The 17,500-nt window shown below is 42.0% G+C and overlaps 1 protein-coding gene across 1 annotated transcript in view; it reads right to left on the bottom strand.

Annotated features, from left to right (window-relative positions):
* The window catches only part of LOC308364520 (disks large homolog 2-like), a gene marked incomplete at its 5' end in the record, with an annotated part of 149,047 nt that overhangs the window by 118,996 nt on the left and 12,551 nt on the right, over positions 1–17,500 (bottom strand). Inside the window, one exon of the mRNA XM_080837654.1 lies at positions 13,472–13,633. Within this exon, the coding sequence (XP_080693780.1) occupies positions 13,472–13,633 (162 nt within the window). The remainder of the gene's footprint in view (positions 1–13,471; positions 13,634–17,500) is intronic.

The raw sequence follows: 17,500 nt of genomic DNA, 5'->3' as shown, positions 1-17,500 counted from the left end.
CGCACTAACCAAAGTTCACTGTAAAAGCAAGTTATGGCGACCACTGGCACAATAGCCTGACACCAGCTGGGCCATGAAGCTCATTTTCTAGATATTTACACAGTGAGCTATGTATTTATTTGTTTGCTTTATCTTGACTTTTTCGGCATTTTATTATTTTTATTGTATATTTTTCATAGCAGATGTGTTTGTTATTATTTGTTTTGATGTTGTTTTTTCATCAGAGAAGGGCAATAATGCGAAACGGATCCAAACAAACAAACGAAAGGTAGGGGAAAAAAGACCACACCAAGGGACTTCTCTTTGTTGACCCATCAAATCAATAATAAAAACCTGACCCCGGCCCTTTCAATGCTGTGAGACTCAGAGCTTTGTGTTATACATCCGAACAGAAAGTATGAAGTGTAAAGTATAGGGTTGTGTTTTCTTGGTGAGTAGCTTATGTAAGATATTATAGCTGCAGCTGCAGCTGAAGGTGATCATTATCATTATTCCTGAATGGTTTTCAAGCAACTGCTGTGAAAGCATTAGTGCCCTTCTCTGATGAAAAAAACAACAACAAAACAAATAAAAACAAACACATCTGCTACGAAAAGCTTACAATAAAAATAATAAAATGCAGAAAAAATCAAGATAAAACAAACAAGTAAATACATAACTGACTGAGGATTTACCAAACTCAGTATTGATCTGAAGATTAAAGCCCATTAACTAAACTCAGTACCAAACTCAGTATTGATCTGAAGCGCTAAGAGCTTCATGGGATATACATTCCCGTGTGTGTATCAAATACACACTGAAAACACATAAGACAGTTTTACTGGGCATATTTGTATCGCAGTATTCGTGAGTGTCTCCTTCATAATACAAAACAGATGCTTAGAAGGTCACCCTCAACACGAGGATAGAGAAGTCATGAATACTAAGCCAGCAGGCATTTCTCATTAATTGTGAAGAAAAGAAGAAAAAAAAAAAAACAGGCCGCAGCATGAAGGCATTTCTGTACTGAACCTAAAAAGATATGTTATGCAGTGAACCATCAATCAGAGAATAGGTACATACATACTTTGACCACGGGATGCCTCGCCGAATGTGAAGGCTAATGTGGACTGAAAAGGCAAGGTTATCTCATTCTCCATGTCTGACTGAGTGGCTGTGCTGCTCCTTAGTGTTCTCACTGCACATCACAATGGAATGTGTCCTGTGGCTTTGCAGATTTACTGCTTGTAAAATGTTCAATGGCAGCTGTCACTAACAACCTTTTCTAGCAAACAATAAGGACTTGTTTGTTAAATACAATTTCAATGTTGTTGTAATACTGCTGGAAATAAAGACAATAAGGACTTGTTTGTTAAATACAATTTCAATGTTGTTGTAATACTGCTGGAAATAAAGACAATAAGGACTTGTTTGTTAAATACAATTTCAATGTTGTTGTAATACTGCTGGAAATAAAGACAATAAGGACTTGTTTGTTAAATACAATTTCAATGTTGTTGTAATACTGCTGGAAATAAAGAGAAACTATGGAAGCCAGTGTTATCCTTTCATATTCTACTAACAAACTGTTCCCTCATTAGTTAGGGAGTGCATCACTCAAGCCCATTAGTAGTCTTCGTGCTGACTATTCTTTCACACATTTCTGATCACTCCGCGTGACAGACGCTTGGGCTGTGAGTGTCAAAAGCTCTCAAGAGACACATAAGCCCTGCAGACCTGTCAGAGCAGTGCGTACTCAGACGAAGGAATGGGTTTGGGCTAATCAATTAAATTCAATCAATTTAAGACAAATTCATTACAATCATGCCTGAGGTCTCGGCACTGTAGGGTTTTAGTCAGATTGATAGGTCAAAATTGAGAGAAACAATTAGTATGCTAATTTGGCAGACTGAAAGACTTCTGGTATAGTACAATGCTTGAACATTTCAGTGACACACAATAAGACTTTATTAAATCATTATAACACAAGAATGACAAATCACCTCCCTTCCTAACTGGCACCTTGGCTTAACTTGCACTTAAGCAGTGACAGGCCCGCACTTCTTTTTCTTTCTAAACTCCTCAAAAAAAGTTCGGAAACATTTCTTCAGTCGATTATCCCTCCCCTTTAATAATACCAATTGGTATTGTATTGTATATCGTTGGAAAGCCTGATTAGTCACCTTTACAACGAGGTACAATTTGTAAGGATCGTGCATTCGTGGAATGAGCAACACAACACAGCTAACCGTGTGGGTAGCGGCCAACATTTTTTTGCCAAAATCCTAAAAAAAAGTTTGGAAACGTTTCTTCAGTCGATTATCCCTCCCCTTTAATAATACCAATTGATATTGTATTGTGTATCGTTGGAAAGCCTGATTAGTCACCTTTACAACGAGGTACAACCTGTAAGGATCTTGCAATCGTGGAATGAGCAACACAGCTAACCGTGTGGGTAGTGGCCCAAAACCCCCTGCAATATTCTTCTGTTGGTATTCACTCTTGTTTTGTGTTGCTTGGTGGATTTGATGATTCTCCCACAGTATTAAGAAAAAAACAAAACATATTGACCATTTTTACACTTTATTCATTTTACACTGTCAGGGACCTCAGTAGCATGTGGATCGTGCATTCATGGAATGAGCAACACAGCTAACCGTGTGGGTAGCATCCCAAAAATGTTTGCCAAAATCCCCTGCAATATTCTTCTGTTGGAATTTAGTGAGATATCGGAATGAGATTCTGGAGCCAATGGCGACCCCATATCTCCAGAATCTGGGACCTAACTCCATCCTCCAGGATGACAATGCTCGCCCCCACAGAGGCAGGATCATCACAGAGTACCTCAAGAACTTGGGAGTGGAGAGGATGGAAAGGCCTGGCGTGAGTCCAGACCTAAACCAAATTGAATACTTGTGGGATCTGCTTGGGCGTGCAGAACGTGCCAGAGTGACCAACGCAACCATGTTGGCTGACTTGCTACAAATTCTGGTTCAGGAATGGGATGCCATCCCACAGGAGGTGCCAAGCTGTTGTGGCTGCGTGTGGATCTTCCACATGCTACTGAGGTCCCTGACAGTGTAAAATGAATAAAGTGTAAAAATGGTCAATATGTGTTGTTTTTTCCTTAATACTGTGGGAGAATCATCCAATCCACCAAACAACACAAAACAAGAGTGAATACCAACAGAAGAATATTGCAGGGGATTTTGGCAAAAAAATGTGGGCCGCTACCCACACGGTTAGCTGTGCTGCTCATTCCACTATTGCACGATCCTTACAAGTTGTACCTCGTTGTAAAGGTGACTAATCAGGCTTTCCAACGATATACAATACCATACCAATTGGAATTATTAAAGGGGAGGGATAATCGACTGAAGAAAAGTTTCCGAACTTTTTTTGAGGAGTTTATGTCGTTTTCTATTTTTTGGAAAAAAAATAAGCAGTATTTATTGTTACACCAGGTTTTATTGCTCTTAGCTTGATTGTTCTTTCCCTTGTACGTGGCTTTGGACAAAAGCGTCTGCTTGATGACTAAATGGAAATGTAAATCCTTCTGAATGAAAAAAGCATACCAGTTTTGAGCTGCGTAGAGGTGAAGCCCACCCATGGGAACTTGACTGGCTGCCCCGTCCGACCACCTCACTTTGATTATCTTATTTTATTTTATTTTGTCAATGTTATGTTTGATATATATGTTAACGCCTTTTTTAAGTTGTTCAGCCACTATCACTCTGTTATGTTTGATATATATGTTAACGCCTTTTTTAAGTTGTTTAGCCACTATCACTCTGTTATGTTTGATATATATGTTAACGCCTTTTTTAAGTTGTTTAGCCATTAACACTCTGGCAGGGGGACTGCCAATGGAAACTAGCCTTTTGGCTACAATTGGGTGCATTTACATTTTAATGTTTATTAATGTACACTGTCCCTCTTCAACAAATAAACTGAACTGAACTGAATTATGGCTTCAAACCCAGTGGATGGACAGACGGGCGGCACATTTCCCTTCAGTCATACGAGGTCAGGTGAGTCTATTTTGTTAGTTAAGGTGGAGATCAGCCACGTTTCTTAAACACCGACAGCTAGACTCACAGCAGAACGTTTGAGAAGTGACTATTTCTGGAGGAAAGCCGAACCAGAACTCATCTCACCCAGGACTTCCGCCAAATACACTTCTGGAGGTGCCCGGCAGAGGGGAGGGCACAGAACACACAGGTGTTCTCTGAACCATAATCCCAGGGCGCGCTCAACACAGATCTACACTAAACTCTAAAGCCTTTTCCTCGCCAGCAGTAGACAACTTTCATGTGCCTGCTTCTCTCTCCTGTGACTCCCGTCACTCCAGACACAAGCCACACAATGACGTGCCACACACACACACACACACACACACACACACACACACACACACAAGGCCGCACACTGTGCCACCGCGCTCCACTGTAATTATTTCAACTGGGAGACGAGATGAAGCGACAATCAAGACAGAGGAGGAGGACTCCTGCTCCCCCCTGCAGGAGGCGAGGCACAGAGACGGGCTGCTCCGCCGTCCTAATGATCTCGCTGATAGATGCCAGTCGCCTGCTGAGGCTCAGGGCTCGTCTAGAGCTCATCACCAACGTTCAACTGAAAAGAAGGATTGGGGGTGTCTGGCTGGGGGGGTGTCAGGGCTGGGGGGGGGGGGGGGGGGGATGATGACGACGACCATGTTTTCACCTCAGGTTTAGTTGTACTGCAGCACAAGCCAAAGTTCCTTACAATATCCCCTTGCCTGAACCTTAAAAATGAGAAACACTACGCTATAGAAAGGTAAAACTCTCTTTTTAAAACAGCTGGGTACAATTTGAATGATCTCGTCAAAAAGGCATGATTGGTAGGAAGGGGGGTCCTGCCTGTGGTTGGCCAGTTTGTTTTAGGGGGGCAGCCGTTATCCCAGTCAAAGCTGGTAGATGAATAATGCAGCATATAGATCTATTGTGATGTATTATGTATACTGTTATTATAGTTGTGTATGTATGAACTGTATTTTAATACACTTAATAGTATTACTTGTAATGTGGATTTTATGTGGACCCCAGGAAGATTAGCAAACTGCTATGGCATAAGCTAATGGGGATCCTTTAATAAAATAAAATAAAATAAAATAAAAATAAATTGTGCGTCACCTTAGTGAGTCACCGCCTCACCAGACAACGCTGTTTCCTAAGTAAAAGCAGCATGGCTCTCACCGGGGGAAGCAACTGAAGTTTCGGGGGTTTGTCCAATTAGAGAAGTTTATTAAAGCTATTATTCACTGTGACTTCCCGGTGCCAGCGCACACATGGGGAATAGCAGAACCCCGGCTCCGTACGGCTTTTGTGTGGCTCATGTATAATAGAATGGAACGGCTCGTTTCAGTGTTGTCTTCTTCTGCATAACGGAGTCTTTTTACATCGACACACACTTTCTCCCACGACCATACAGAGCTGCAGAGATGGGGGAAACTACTTCCAGTGAAGAGTCAAAGTGAATTAATTTGCCTTGAATGGTGCTGAGAAAATGGGCAAGTACTCTGTCTCTATCAACGCACATCCGGGTGCGCAGGTATGAAACTGTTCATTAAGGCGCACGGGATCGGAACAAAACACTCTCATTCTTCTCACATAGTACATCTCAAGACCCGACTTGTGTGCTCTATGAAAAGAATGGAGGCTCAAATGGAAGGTTGAGGGACAAGAGATGGGCTCAGGCAGACAAGCATCTGTAGCTGGGGTTCCATCCCTTTTCTGGCCTATTTAAAGCGCGTTCATGAAAATCCGGCTAAAGAAAATGTGAGTCTGTGCACGTTTCCATCTGCTGTTAAAATTAAATTAAACCCAAATTTAAAATGGACACACTTCTATATCGAGGGAGGAGTCGTGAACAGCTGTGGGTTCAACACTTAAAACTGTCACTGCAGTTTTTAATGGAAATGGATTTGATGCAAATAAACCCCACTTTCATCAATCTTAGTCACATTTGACCCAATGCAAATTGGGAGTTAATCCACCTCCTTCCAGCAAATACATTTCTTATTCGACCTAGATTTTAGGTGAGCTTCAAGTGTTTCCACTCAGGATTCCCTATTCGAATAGTGGAAATTTGCCATTAAAAGGTTGCATGGAGACTCAGCTTGCGCTGTGCTTAATTGCCATATTACTGCCAGGACTCTTAACTCTCCCTCTTACTGCAACCAGCCTGTTTGCCCCCGATTCCTGGTTACTAACTCTGCACTGCACATTTAACAAATAGTAATGTACGTATATATATTCTTTCAAATGAAACAGTCATAGAAATGTACATCTTCATTTCAGCAACCTTTCACAAAATTAAACTTTAGCTTGCTAGCGATTGCATTGTATGTTGGAACCTCGGGGCAAAACTGAAAATACTGTTTGCCACTTTGATGTTTCTTCATGTTCCTGGTTACTCTAAAAGCATTTCTGCACTTGACAACATATTTTCGTTGCGCATGAAATAGCAGACCATGAAAATTACATTATACATTTTGAGTGACAATTGAATATGTCAAGCAGCAATATCTTGTTAACATCATTTACTGTAACAATTTCAAAGTTGAAAAACCATCTGAAGTAGGAAGGTGTGAACAAAGTGAGGCGATCTAATTTCCTGCACCACTCGGCATGAAGCAGATACAAATCCTTCAAAGATTCCCTGCAGATCTGCTAAAGCTGTAGAGTGATATTCAATTTACTGAGGAAATCCAACTTTATAAATATACCAACCAAGCGTGATGAGTTAAGGCTGTACTAAATTACACTATAGACATTATATTGTTGCCTTATACATTGTCGTGTTTGTCTTCAACAAGAGGAATCTCTACAGCACACAGGAAGAAACACATTTTGTATTATTCCAAATAAATAAAAATTTAAAAACTTGCCAGGTAGTTTGCTGCTGTCACACCCGGGTATGTAAGATCATAACGGGTAACCAGTGCAGGCTGCAGGTGAGAAATAAAAGACAACATCACTTGCAAGTGTGTGGAGGGAACAAGAGATTCAAATAAAAGAAGCAAAGGACAATGAGGACCCAGTCACACTGCATGCGCCATGGTGGCAGGAGAGAGAGAGCGAGAGAGAGAGAGAAAGCAGGAGGTGAGTGAGGAGGAGAAGAGAAGAGAGGAGAAGAAAGGAGAGAAGAAAAGAGGCGAGGAGTGGAAAAGAGAAGAGAAGAGAAGAGAAGAAAGGAGAGGAGCAGACAAGAGGAGAAGAGAAGAGAAGAGAAGAGAAGAGAAGAAAATAAGAGAAGAGAAGAGAAGAAAAGAAGAGCAGAGAAGAGAGTAAAAGAGAAGAGAAAAAAAGAAGAGAAGAGAAAAAAGGAGAGGAGTGTTCTGGCTGAATGAGAATACAAGGGAGTCGGACTTCCTGCATGGTGGGATGAGGAAGAGCCTCTAATGCACCGCCCTATAAGTCTGTGTCTGGATCCTATAGCACAGGCCCGCCCTATAAGTCTGTGTCTGGATCCAATAGCACAGGCCCTCCTGGAGCAACTAAAGACACTTCAGTCCTGACCACAGCAGGACCTCGCTCTGACCCCCTCACCTGTCCTGACCACAGCAGGACCTCGCTCTGACCCCCTCACCTGTCCTGACCACAGCAGGACCTTCATAGGAACAGTGTCAGACATGTACAGCGCCATGCTTATCTTCTGTTACAGCTGGCAGAAAGGCATACCTGAAATCTAAAGTTCGTTAGGGCTCAACCCATTAACTGATCGGGAGGATATTTGCACATTTTCTGTGTTTGGTATACTGTATTTTTAATCTAAATTACCGATACATTTTGTATTTATTTTCTAAAGCATAGCATGTGCTTTCCTGATGCAACGCCTCTGTCAGAAAAAAAAATGCTTTAGGTATAGGTAGGTACGAGGTACGTCTGTCCGAGACAGACAACATTTTCTGACCTTGACGTTGTCTTAGACCTACTATTGAAAACAAGGATGGAAGGTAAGTATCTAATACAAGGGTAGTCGAGCTCATACCATGATGTTTGAGCATACTGCAGTAGAAGTAGCCTATGCTTTAGCTTAAAAAAAGAAATAAGGACTTGTAAAAAGGACTAAATTATGCACTTATGCTATGAGTTGCAACTATTTGACATTTAACAAATAGTAATATATATTTTCTTTCAAATGAAACAGTCATAGAAATGTACCCTAAAGTACAGCATTTCTGAAGGACAACTTCATTTAAGCAACATTTCACAAAATTAAACTTTAGTTCGCTAGCGGTTGCATTGTATGTTGGAACCTCGGGGCAAAACTGAAAATACTGTTTGCCACTTTGATGTTTCATCATTTGGCTTCATCATCATGGAAGTAGAGTTATTATAATAAATATATTGCAGCAAACAGTTCACAGTATTTTCGCTAACTTTCTTACAGTCCTTCCACATGGTATTCTACTGGTGTACATTTGTCACAAAAATTACTTAAGAACTAATACTTAACAAATATTGCCTAGGATTAAGGCCCGGTAAGCGTCTCCGCTGCGCAAATGAAATGCTGCGTGTGTTTTGTGCCACTTCAAATATTTCTAAATTATGCCAGAGCCTGCACTTCCAGCTTCCTTGTTTAGGCCTGTGTGTAAAACATGAAAAATCCTCCAGTGAGCTATCCTCTTGCATTCTTCAAAATGTTTCAGCCCATCTACCTTATGCCACTGACAGGGGCTCGTCATAATAGCAGGCACCGGGGCCTGTTGTATCTACGTAACGCTACTGTGACGACATCAGCGCCAGTAGAATTTTTTTTCCATGTAGCCGACACTTCAAAGCAACGGTTTAAAGTGTCGTCCATGACGTAATTTTTGTCGCCAACCTTTTTAAAAGTGTACTAAAGTGCAATAAGTATAAATTAGGCTTAAGGATTTTAGAATCTCCCTGCAGCTTCAGAAAAAGTAGTGACGCAAAGACTAGTTTTTAGGTATGATATTTGATAGTAAATGATGATATATCAACTTGCTTTACCCCTTATGCAATGATTGCCATTGTTCTTCCAATAATAGAATGCTTTTGAAATAGCGATAGGCATCAGTTGCATAGCCAAAATAAGATAGCTAGAGACATTTACCAACAATGTCAAAATGGCACCCTTTTAGTAGGCCCTGTCTCTCTCATACACTGTCTCATTTGAATGTGCACACCCTCACACATGCTGTAGCTCAAATGTGACCCTCACATTTAATCTGTAAGGCCAAATGTGGTCAGTATTGTAGCCTATATTGTAGGAAGAATTGAAGGCTTACAATTCTAAATGATACTTGCTCTCAGAAACACTCTTTAATTTTCTCATCTACCTGCCTTTTTCTCAAACCAGCTGTAGATGGATTCAGAAAAAGAGATTAGCAAGTGCAGTGCACTCAAATAATTCATGTTGTCAGAGCCTACACTGAAAAAAACAAACCACCTGTTCAAAGCATTCAAATATTGGCGTAAAATATCTGTTATTGTCCTCTTTTTGTCACAGATAATCATTATCGTATCGTCCCTGAAACAACATACTGGACAACCTGCTGCATGTACTTACTGAATATACTAGGGTGTGGGGAGGCTTTATCAGTGTTTTTCTGCACCTAAGGATTTATCAGTGTTCTTCTACACTTAAGGGATCAGTGTTCTTCTACACTTAAGGGATCAGTGTTCTTCTACACTTAAGGGATCAGTGTTCTTGTACACCTGAGGATGCATCAGTGTTCTTCTACACTTAAGGGATCAGTGTTCTTCTACACTTAAGGGATCAGTGTTCTTGTACACTTAAGGGATCAGTGTTCTTGTACACTTAAGGGATCAGTGTTCTTCTACACTTAAGGGATCAGTGTTCTTCTACACTTAAGGGATCAGTGTTCTTCTACACTTAAGGGATCAGTGTTCTTCTACACCTGAGGATGCATCAGTGTTCTTCTACACTTAAGGGATCAGTGTTCTTCTACACCTGAGGATGCATCAGTGTTCTTCTACACTTAAGGGATCAGTGTTCTTCTACACTTAAGGGATCAGTGTTCTTCTACACTTAAGGGATCAGTGTTCTTCTACACTTAAGGGATCAGTGTTCTTCTACACCTGAGGATGCATCAGTGTTCTTCTACACTTAAGGGATCAGTGTTCTTCTACACTTAAGGGATCAGTGTTCTTCTACACTTAAGGGATCAGTGTTCTTCTACACCTGAGGATGCATCAGTGTTCTTCTACTCCTGAGGATGCATCAGTGTTCTTCTACACCTGAGGATGCATCAGTGTTCTTCTACACTTAAGGGATCAGTGTTCTTCTACACCTGAGGATGCATCAGTGTTCTTCTACTCCTGAGGATGCATCAGTGTTCTTCTACACCTGAGGATGCATCAGTGTTCTTCTACACTTAAGGGATCAGTGTTCTTCTACACCTAAGGGTTCATCAGTGTTCTTCTACACCTGAGGATGCATCAGTGTTCTTCTACTCCTGAGGATGCATCAGTGTTCTTTTACACTTAAGGGATCAGTGTTCTTCCACACTTAAGGGATCAGTGTTCTTCTACACCTGAGGATGCATCAGTGTTCTTCTACACCTGAGGATGCATCAGTGTTCTTCTACACCTGAGGATGCATCAGTGTTCTTCTACACTTAAGGGATCAGTGTTCTTCTACACTTAAGGGATCAGTGTTCTTCTACACTTAAGGGATGCATCAGTGTTCTTCTACACTTAAGGGATCAGTGTTCTTCTACACTTAAGGGATCAGTGTTCTTCTACACTTAAGGGATCAGTGTTCTTCTACACTTAAGGGATCAGTGTTCTTCTACACCTGAGGATGCATCAGTGTTCTTCTACACTTAAGGGATCAGTGTTCTTCTACACCTGAGGATGCATCAGTGTTCTTGTACACTTAAGGGATCAGTGTTCTTGTTCACTTAAGGGATCAGTGTTCTTCTACACTTAAGGGATCAGTGTTCTTCTACACTTAAGGGATCAGTGTTATTCTACACTTAATGGATCAGTGTTATTCTACACTTAAGGGATCAGTGTTCTTCTACACTTAAGGGATCAGTGTTCTTCTACACCTGACGATGCATCAGTGTTCTTCTACACCTGAGGATTAATCAATGTTCTTCTACTCCTGAGGATAGACTCTGCTTCACTTACCTGATAGTTAAGTACTGTGTTTCTGTGCAGCACGGTAACCAAAGCAAAACAAACTGAACACTATTCTGCATTTAGCACAGTGAACCTTCATCTGAAAAATGCACAAATTCCTCTAGATTGTCTAAACTCGAGATAAGAAACAAAACGGGACCAATGAAGGAAACTATCTCCATGTTAGCCCCGATCATTCTGTAAAGAATAACAGAAGACTGTCGTTTGTGCTTTAGCAGGGAAGTAAACCCTTGAGTCTGTTCCTAATAAAGAGCTGATAAAAATCCAGACTTTACGATGACCTCTGAGTTTGTCTGCTTGCCTTGCCTGCTGGTGTCTGAGGTCAAAGAAGACTCTGGCTGGAGATATGACTCGCATATCAACTCCCCGCAGCAGGGGAAGACTCTATTTTAAGGCTGGAGTAAGGTAAGGGTTGGGTTGAGCTAACCTTCCTCTATTTAAAAAGCAAAAAATTAAATCGATTCTTATTTGGAGATAGTTGTCAGTGACAGCAGCCAGGAAAACATCCAATTACTGTTACTGTGAAATGTTTTTTAATTGAAATAAAAATATCATATATTTCAGAAATCAACTTGTACCAATTAAGAATATCAACACCTGTGTCTTTCCCACTAGTCATCCAGGACATGTACTATGTAGTTCTGTATACTGGGCTGCAAAAATGGAAGAAAAGCTTTCACAGCATGACATTGCCAGCTAAACTGCCAGAAGACACCAGTTAGTGTGCTGGCAAGCTTCTTACAGTGTCAACTGGGCTGTTGGTGGTGTTTCAAGGTTTTTGCATGCCTTTTAGGTTGTTAGCTGGCTAGTTTTGCTGCTTTAATAAATACATTAAATGAAGACCTTGATAAAGAGTAAAGATATACACATTTACAGTAATCTGTCACGACTATGTAGGCTATGAATTGAAAATCCCCCAATCGTCTGGGCTGGACTACAGTCAGGCCAGACGTCAGGGTCTGTGAACTGTTATCATCAGACCGCCAAACAGGGCTGTAAGCGTGCCATCCTGGACAACAGGCACCCTCTAGTGGCTAACCATCAAACTACAACAGACTGAAAACATGCACTACTCTGTCACATTTAGAGCATATCCAGTATATATTTTTTTTTTTGACAAATCGTACTATGTAAGCAGAACTTGCACATCATATGACAAGGTCTACTACAATTACCTAGGGTACCATAAAAAGCTGCAGTGGATATGTTTGTAACGTTTGAACTAGTGCTGTCAAAACGAACATGTTAATGTTTGCGATTAATTTGTAAAATGTCACGCATTTGAAAAATGATTACAATTAATGCAGCTGCCTGGATTTAATTATTATTTCTGTCGGTGCATATGTAATAGTTATAAGATACAGGGACTTCCAACGCACACCTGACACAGAGCTTAGTTGAATTCTCAAGTTTGCAAGTTTATTGAGCACTTCCAACTACCCCAATGGGCTGCACACCATGTTCTAACTACAGAGCAGCTGACTTAGTTGCTAGTTCTCTCCAAATCATCTCCCTCCCCATCAGGAGTCATGTCATCTCTTCATCTCCATTTCAAAATAAAAGTCCCCTTACACTATACTGTATGCTACACATACAACACATTTGCCTTTCAAGCTGTCAGTCAGTTTTGATGGACTTGATGGTTTTATTGCAAATCTGTAGTTCACAGCAGATCATCTGTGTTTAAAGTTATTGTGTACAAAGACGCTATTAAACAATAGCATTTTACTTTAAATTGTGATTTTACACTTATATCCATAACTACAAGCTTCAATCTAGATCAATTAATGTAGATGAAAAAAGTTAATCGTTGTGATTAATTAATTAATCAAACAATTTGCTGTGATTGATTATCATTATTTTTTTTTTATCATTTTAAATCGACTGACAGCACTAGTTTAAGCACCAAGGAGGAACACCATGCTTTTAAGAAGCAGAATTAAATTGCAGAATAAAAACTTCTGAAGTCAGCAGTATTTTAGGGTGAATTCCACTGGTTTCTTTAGTTAGCATTCTTTACAATTTAACACATGAGGTGTCGTCCTACCACTGACCACAGGTTTAACTTGATTACTTCTGTTCATGACTATCCACGTGGAATAGTGCTTTCTCACTTTCACTAATGACGGACGGCTTTAGAGGCTTAGCATAGGCTATCCAGACACTCAACACAGGAATCACAATGGCTTTACACAATAAATGGGAGACGCAGACATAGTGAATGAATACACTCCTGGCAAAGAGAGAGAGGAAGAGGAGAGTAGGACACCATGGCGGCAGTCACACATGGCGTGACCTGTGGCGGTGACACTGACCTTAAGCGGCGAGATGTGGGAGTGGGACACGTAGCCGTGCACATTCTCGATCTCAGACAGGTTCTTCTCGGACACGTGCACCAGCTCCGGAGCACGCATCTCATTGGTCAGGCGGGGGAACCCGTGCTCCTGGGCCGGCGAGTCTTCATCCTGGTAGCGGTACTGCAACCAGGCGGGTGGGAGGAGCAGGAGGAGAGACGGAGGGAAAGGAAAACAAAGAGAGAGAGGGATAGAGAGGTGCAGAGAGAGAGAGATAGAGAGAGGGAGAGAGAGAGAGGGAGAGAGAGAGAGAAAGAGAGAGGGAAAGAGAGAGAGAGGGAGAGAGAGAGGGAGAGGAAGAGAGAGAGGGAGAGAGATGGAGAGGAAGAGAGAGAGGGAGAGAGAGAGAAAGAGAGAGAGAGAGGGAGAGGAAGAGAGAGAGGGATAGAGAGGTGCAGAGGGAGGAAAATATATGAACAATGCAGATCAGATCGGATCAGATCATAGCAGGAACCTCCCTTACTGTATGTAATGCTGTAGCACACTGGAGTTACGTCTGGAGATCCTGAATAGTGAGGCAGGGGATTATTCTGTGAGGTATAAGGCCAATCAAATCCCATCACAGTCTGTGTGGTCAGGTTGATCAATCAATGTGCTCATTACTATGTTCATAAATTCTTTATATAATAAAATTTATGAGCAGAATAATATATATATATATATATATATATATATATATATAGATATATATATATACACTCATGCACTTTGGAGCAGTATTTAAATGTCACAGAAATCCCAGAAAAATGGTTTACAGTATTTCCTTAGACAATGTGAATTCATCATTAGTGAAAATCATTTGGACGACCTCTTCAGTGTCAATGTACAGTTCATGTCCGTCCCTCTGGAGCTGAAATGGAGAGGAATTAACTCTGTGGCTACGGTTCCACTATTTCCACAATTACAACTGTATGAGTGAACATCATCGGCGGCATGTCTGGCAGACGTGACCCTGGCTGAAAGCAGGCAAAGAGGCGGTGAAGAGCAGGGAGCTGAAGCAATGGTAGAAAAATGAAGCGACAGACTGAAGAAGAAAAAAAAAAGAATGAAGGATCTCATAGCCAGGCTACAGCTGAGCCGACACAGCTGGGAGAGCCGAGATGGTCATCGGAGATGAGCACGTCAGATATGACTGCAAGCCGTGTGCCCTAAACCCTTGGGCCTGGATTCTCAAACATCTACAGACGTGGACAAAATTGTTGGTACCCTTCCGTTAAAGAAAGAAAAACCCACAATGGTCACTGAAATAACTTGAAACTGACAAAAGTAATAATGCATTAAAATGTAATGAAAATTAAAACTGCAAGCAGTGATGAGAGGGCCATCGCCACATCGACACATCTGGTCAGGGTGGACAATGTGCGATGTTTCCAACCACCAACAGGTGGCGCTGTAGGCGAGTGACATAATGGGCATATATGCGAGTTCAGAACGGGTCCAGCGTCCAGCCTATGAAGTTTGGTCAAATAATCAAAATCAACAATTTTGTCCACGTCTGTATGTAGCACTTGAGACGGTTGTGATTTGCTGGTATCCCATATCAAAGAGCAGCAGCTCAGAGACATGGCCATCCAATCTGCTTCATAGGCATCTGAAAGGCTTGGCCCTTACACACCGTTCACACGTACGCGTTGGAATGCGTTGATGAGTCAGGGTTAACGGATCCCCATTCACTTTGAATGGGGTGACGTCATCCTTTAGCCGAACTGAACGGAGCCACAGTTCAGTTCGGCAAAGGATGACGACACCCCATTCAAAGTGAGTGGGGATCCGTCGCCCTTAACGGCTAAACGCATTCCGATGCGTACGTGTGGACCGCGTGTACATGCCTCAATGCACTGACAACATCATGCAAGCAGGTCATGCGATTCAGTGTGAGGCTGTATAGTTCGGTGAAATGCCATGCTTGGCCACAAATTCATGGGATGACTGTTTCGCAAATGATTCAGAAAGCAGATGATAGCGTAAGCTCAGTGTAACGCAGTCATGGAGTGAGTATGTGAGCTGGTCGCAGTGATGGCAAGCGCAGCGGAAGGGTTCTTGCTGTTTCCACACGACCAAATTAAAGACCCTTTTTCCAGACCAGTCTACCAATATTCACTTAACCGGTTTCATGAAAAGGTCAAGATCTGTGCTCGGTTCAACTAAATATAATGGTGCTTTTCACGAAATAGTTCATAAAAGAGAGGGAGAAAGCTTTATGAGAATGGGTAACTTTACTGTGTCATGTCATTTATAATTCACTGACTGGACATCTAATGAATTTTGGGACTTAGTGTCTTAGACCACTTTAATCTTTTATTTCGGATTTCTAAACGTTTCCCAAGTGTTCTTTAAATTTAGAAACTTTTCCAGTCTGGTCTTACAGGTCTGAAAAAAAATCCATCTTATCCCTAGACGTTTAGAGGTGTGCAAGAACCCTGTGAATGAAAGTGGCACGCCAGAAGCAAGCAGCAGCCCTTAGTGTGCGGGCACAGGTGGGATAGCTTGAAGCTCTGGGGCCGTGGGTGGCCCCCTTATCTCTCGTTCGCTCTGTCTCACCCATGGGGCGCTCATCAGGGCGGGGTTCATACATGCCGAGGGCTGGGCCACGTGCGGGGAGCCCTGCACCGCAGCCGGCCTGTTCTGTGGACAGAGAGAGGATTCCTGCCGTGACCACCGGGCAGCCACAACAGTGCGCAAACATACCAGTCATCAAACTCAGGTCACACACACACACGCGCACGCGCGCACACACACACACCCCCCACCGGGCAGCCACAACAGTACGCAAACATACCAGTAATCAAACTCAGGTCACACACACACACACGCACGCGCACACACACACCACCGGGCAGCCACAACAGTGCGCAAACATACCAGTCATCACACTCAGGCCACACACACACACACACACACGCACGCGCACACACACACACCACCGGGCAGCCACAACAGTGCGCAAACATACCAGTCATCACACTCAGGCCACACACACACGCGCATGCACACACACACACACACACGCACGCGCGCTCGCGCACCAGCACACACACACACACACACACACACACACACACACACACACACACACACACACACACACACACACACACACACACACACACGCACACACAATCACCCTATCTGGGAGGAAGGTCCTGCCACAGTATACTTCTATCATCACATCCATCAATGTACTGCAGACATATACACATAGGTAAGACAGATCGAGGCACCATGCAATAAACATAGTAAACATAAATACATTATGACAGGTTTACCGGCACTAGAAGGCAAAATGAATTGTTTACATTGGAAAACAAGTATATGACACTCAGATGTAAAACTGCATTGAGTGATGAAGACAATGAAGCGGTTCCATCATCTCTGGGGATTTAACAAAGACAAATATAACATGATCACGCACTCCAAGGGAAAAGAACACAAGAGGATCTTATAAAGCACATTTAATCATGTGACGGAGCAAGCAATCCTATAGTGTTTCTCAAAGGTATTATGTGATTTTGCAAGCAATTGCATATTATTCTTATTCAATTAAATATTGTTTTTTAAATTCCGGTTTTGTTTCAACTCCCATGATATGGATTCCATTGCAGCACTTACATCAGGTCAGTCCTAATGCTTTGTAGTGTGCTTGTACCCAGCTAATTGATAAGCCTGCTGGTTTCCATTTTAATTGCTTATTTTCCCACCATTGGTGGTATAGTGGTAAACATTGCTGTCTTCTGAGCAGTTGACCCGAGTTTGATTTCACACCAACCACCATTTGTAACACTGGGAAATGGCTGGTCTACATCATTATTTTGATATGGATGAGGGCCGTGTGAGACGGACGAGAATGTATTAATTCAGCAGCTGACCTAGGGTGGCTTCGTTACAACTATTTAACCAAACGCATGCTAGCAAGCCCGTGTAACAAAGTCACGTTTCTGATGTGTAGTTTGATCTGTTTCTGTATACTCTATGTGTTCTTGTATCCTGTAA

This window comes from Sprattus sprattus, assembly GCF_963457725.1.
Source record: "Sprattus sprattus genome assembly, chromosome: 1".
Taxonomy (NCBI): Eukaryota; Metazoa; Chordata; class Actinopteri; order Clupeiformes; family Clupeidae; genus Sprattus; species Sprattus sprattus.
Note: the sequence above shows the minus strand (reverse complement) of the source record. Positions and strands in the feature narration are given on the sequence as shown.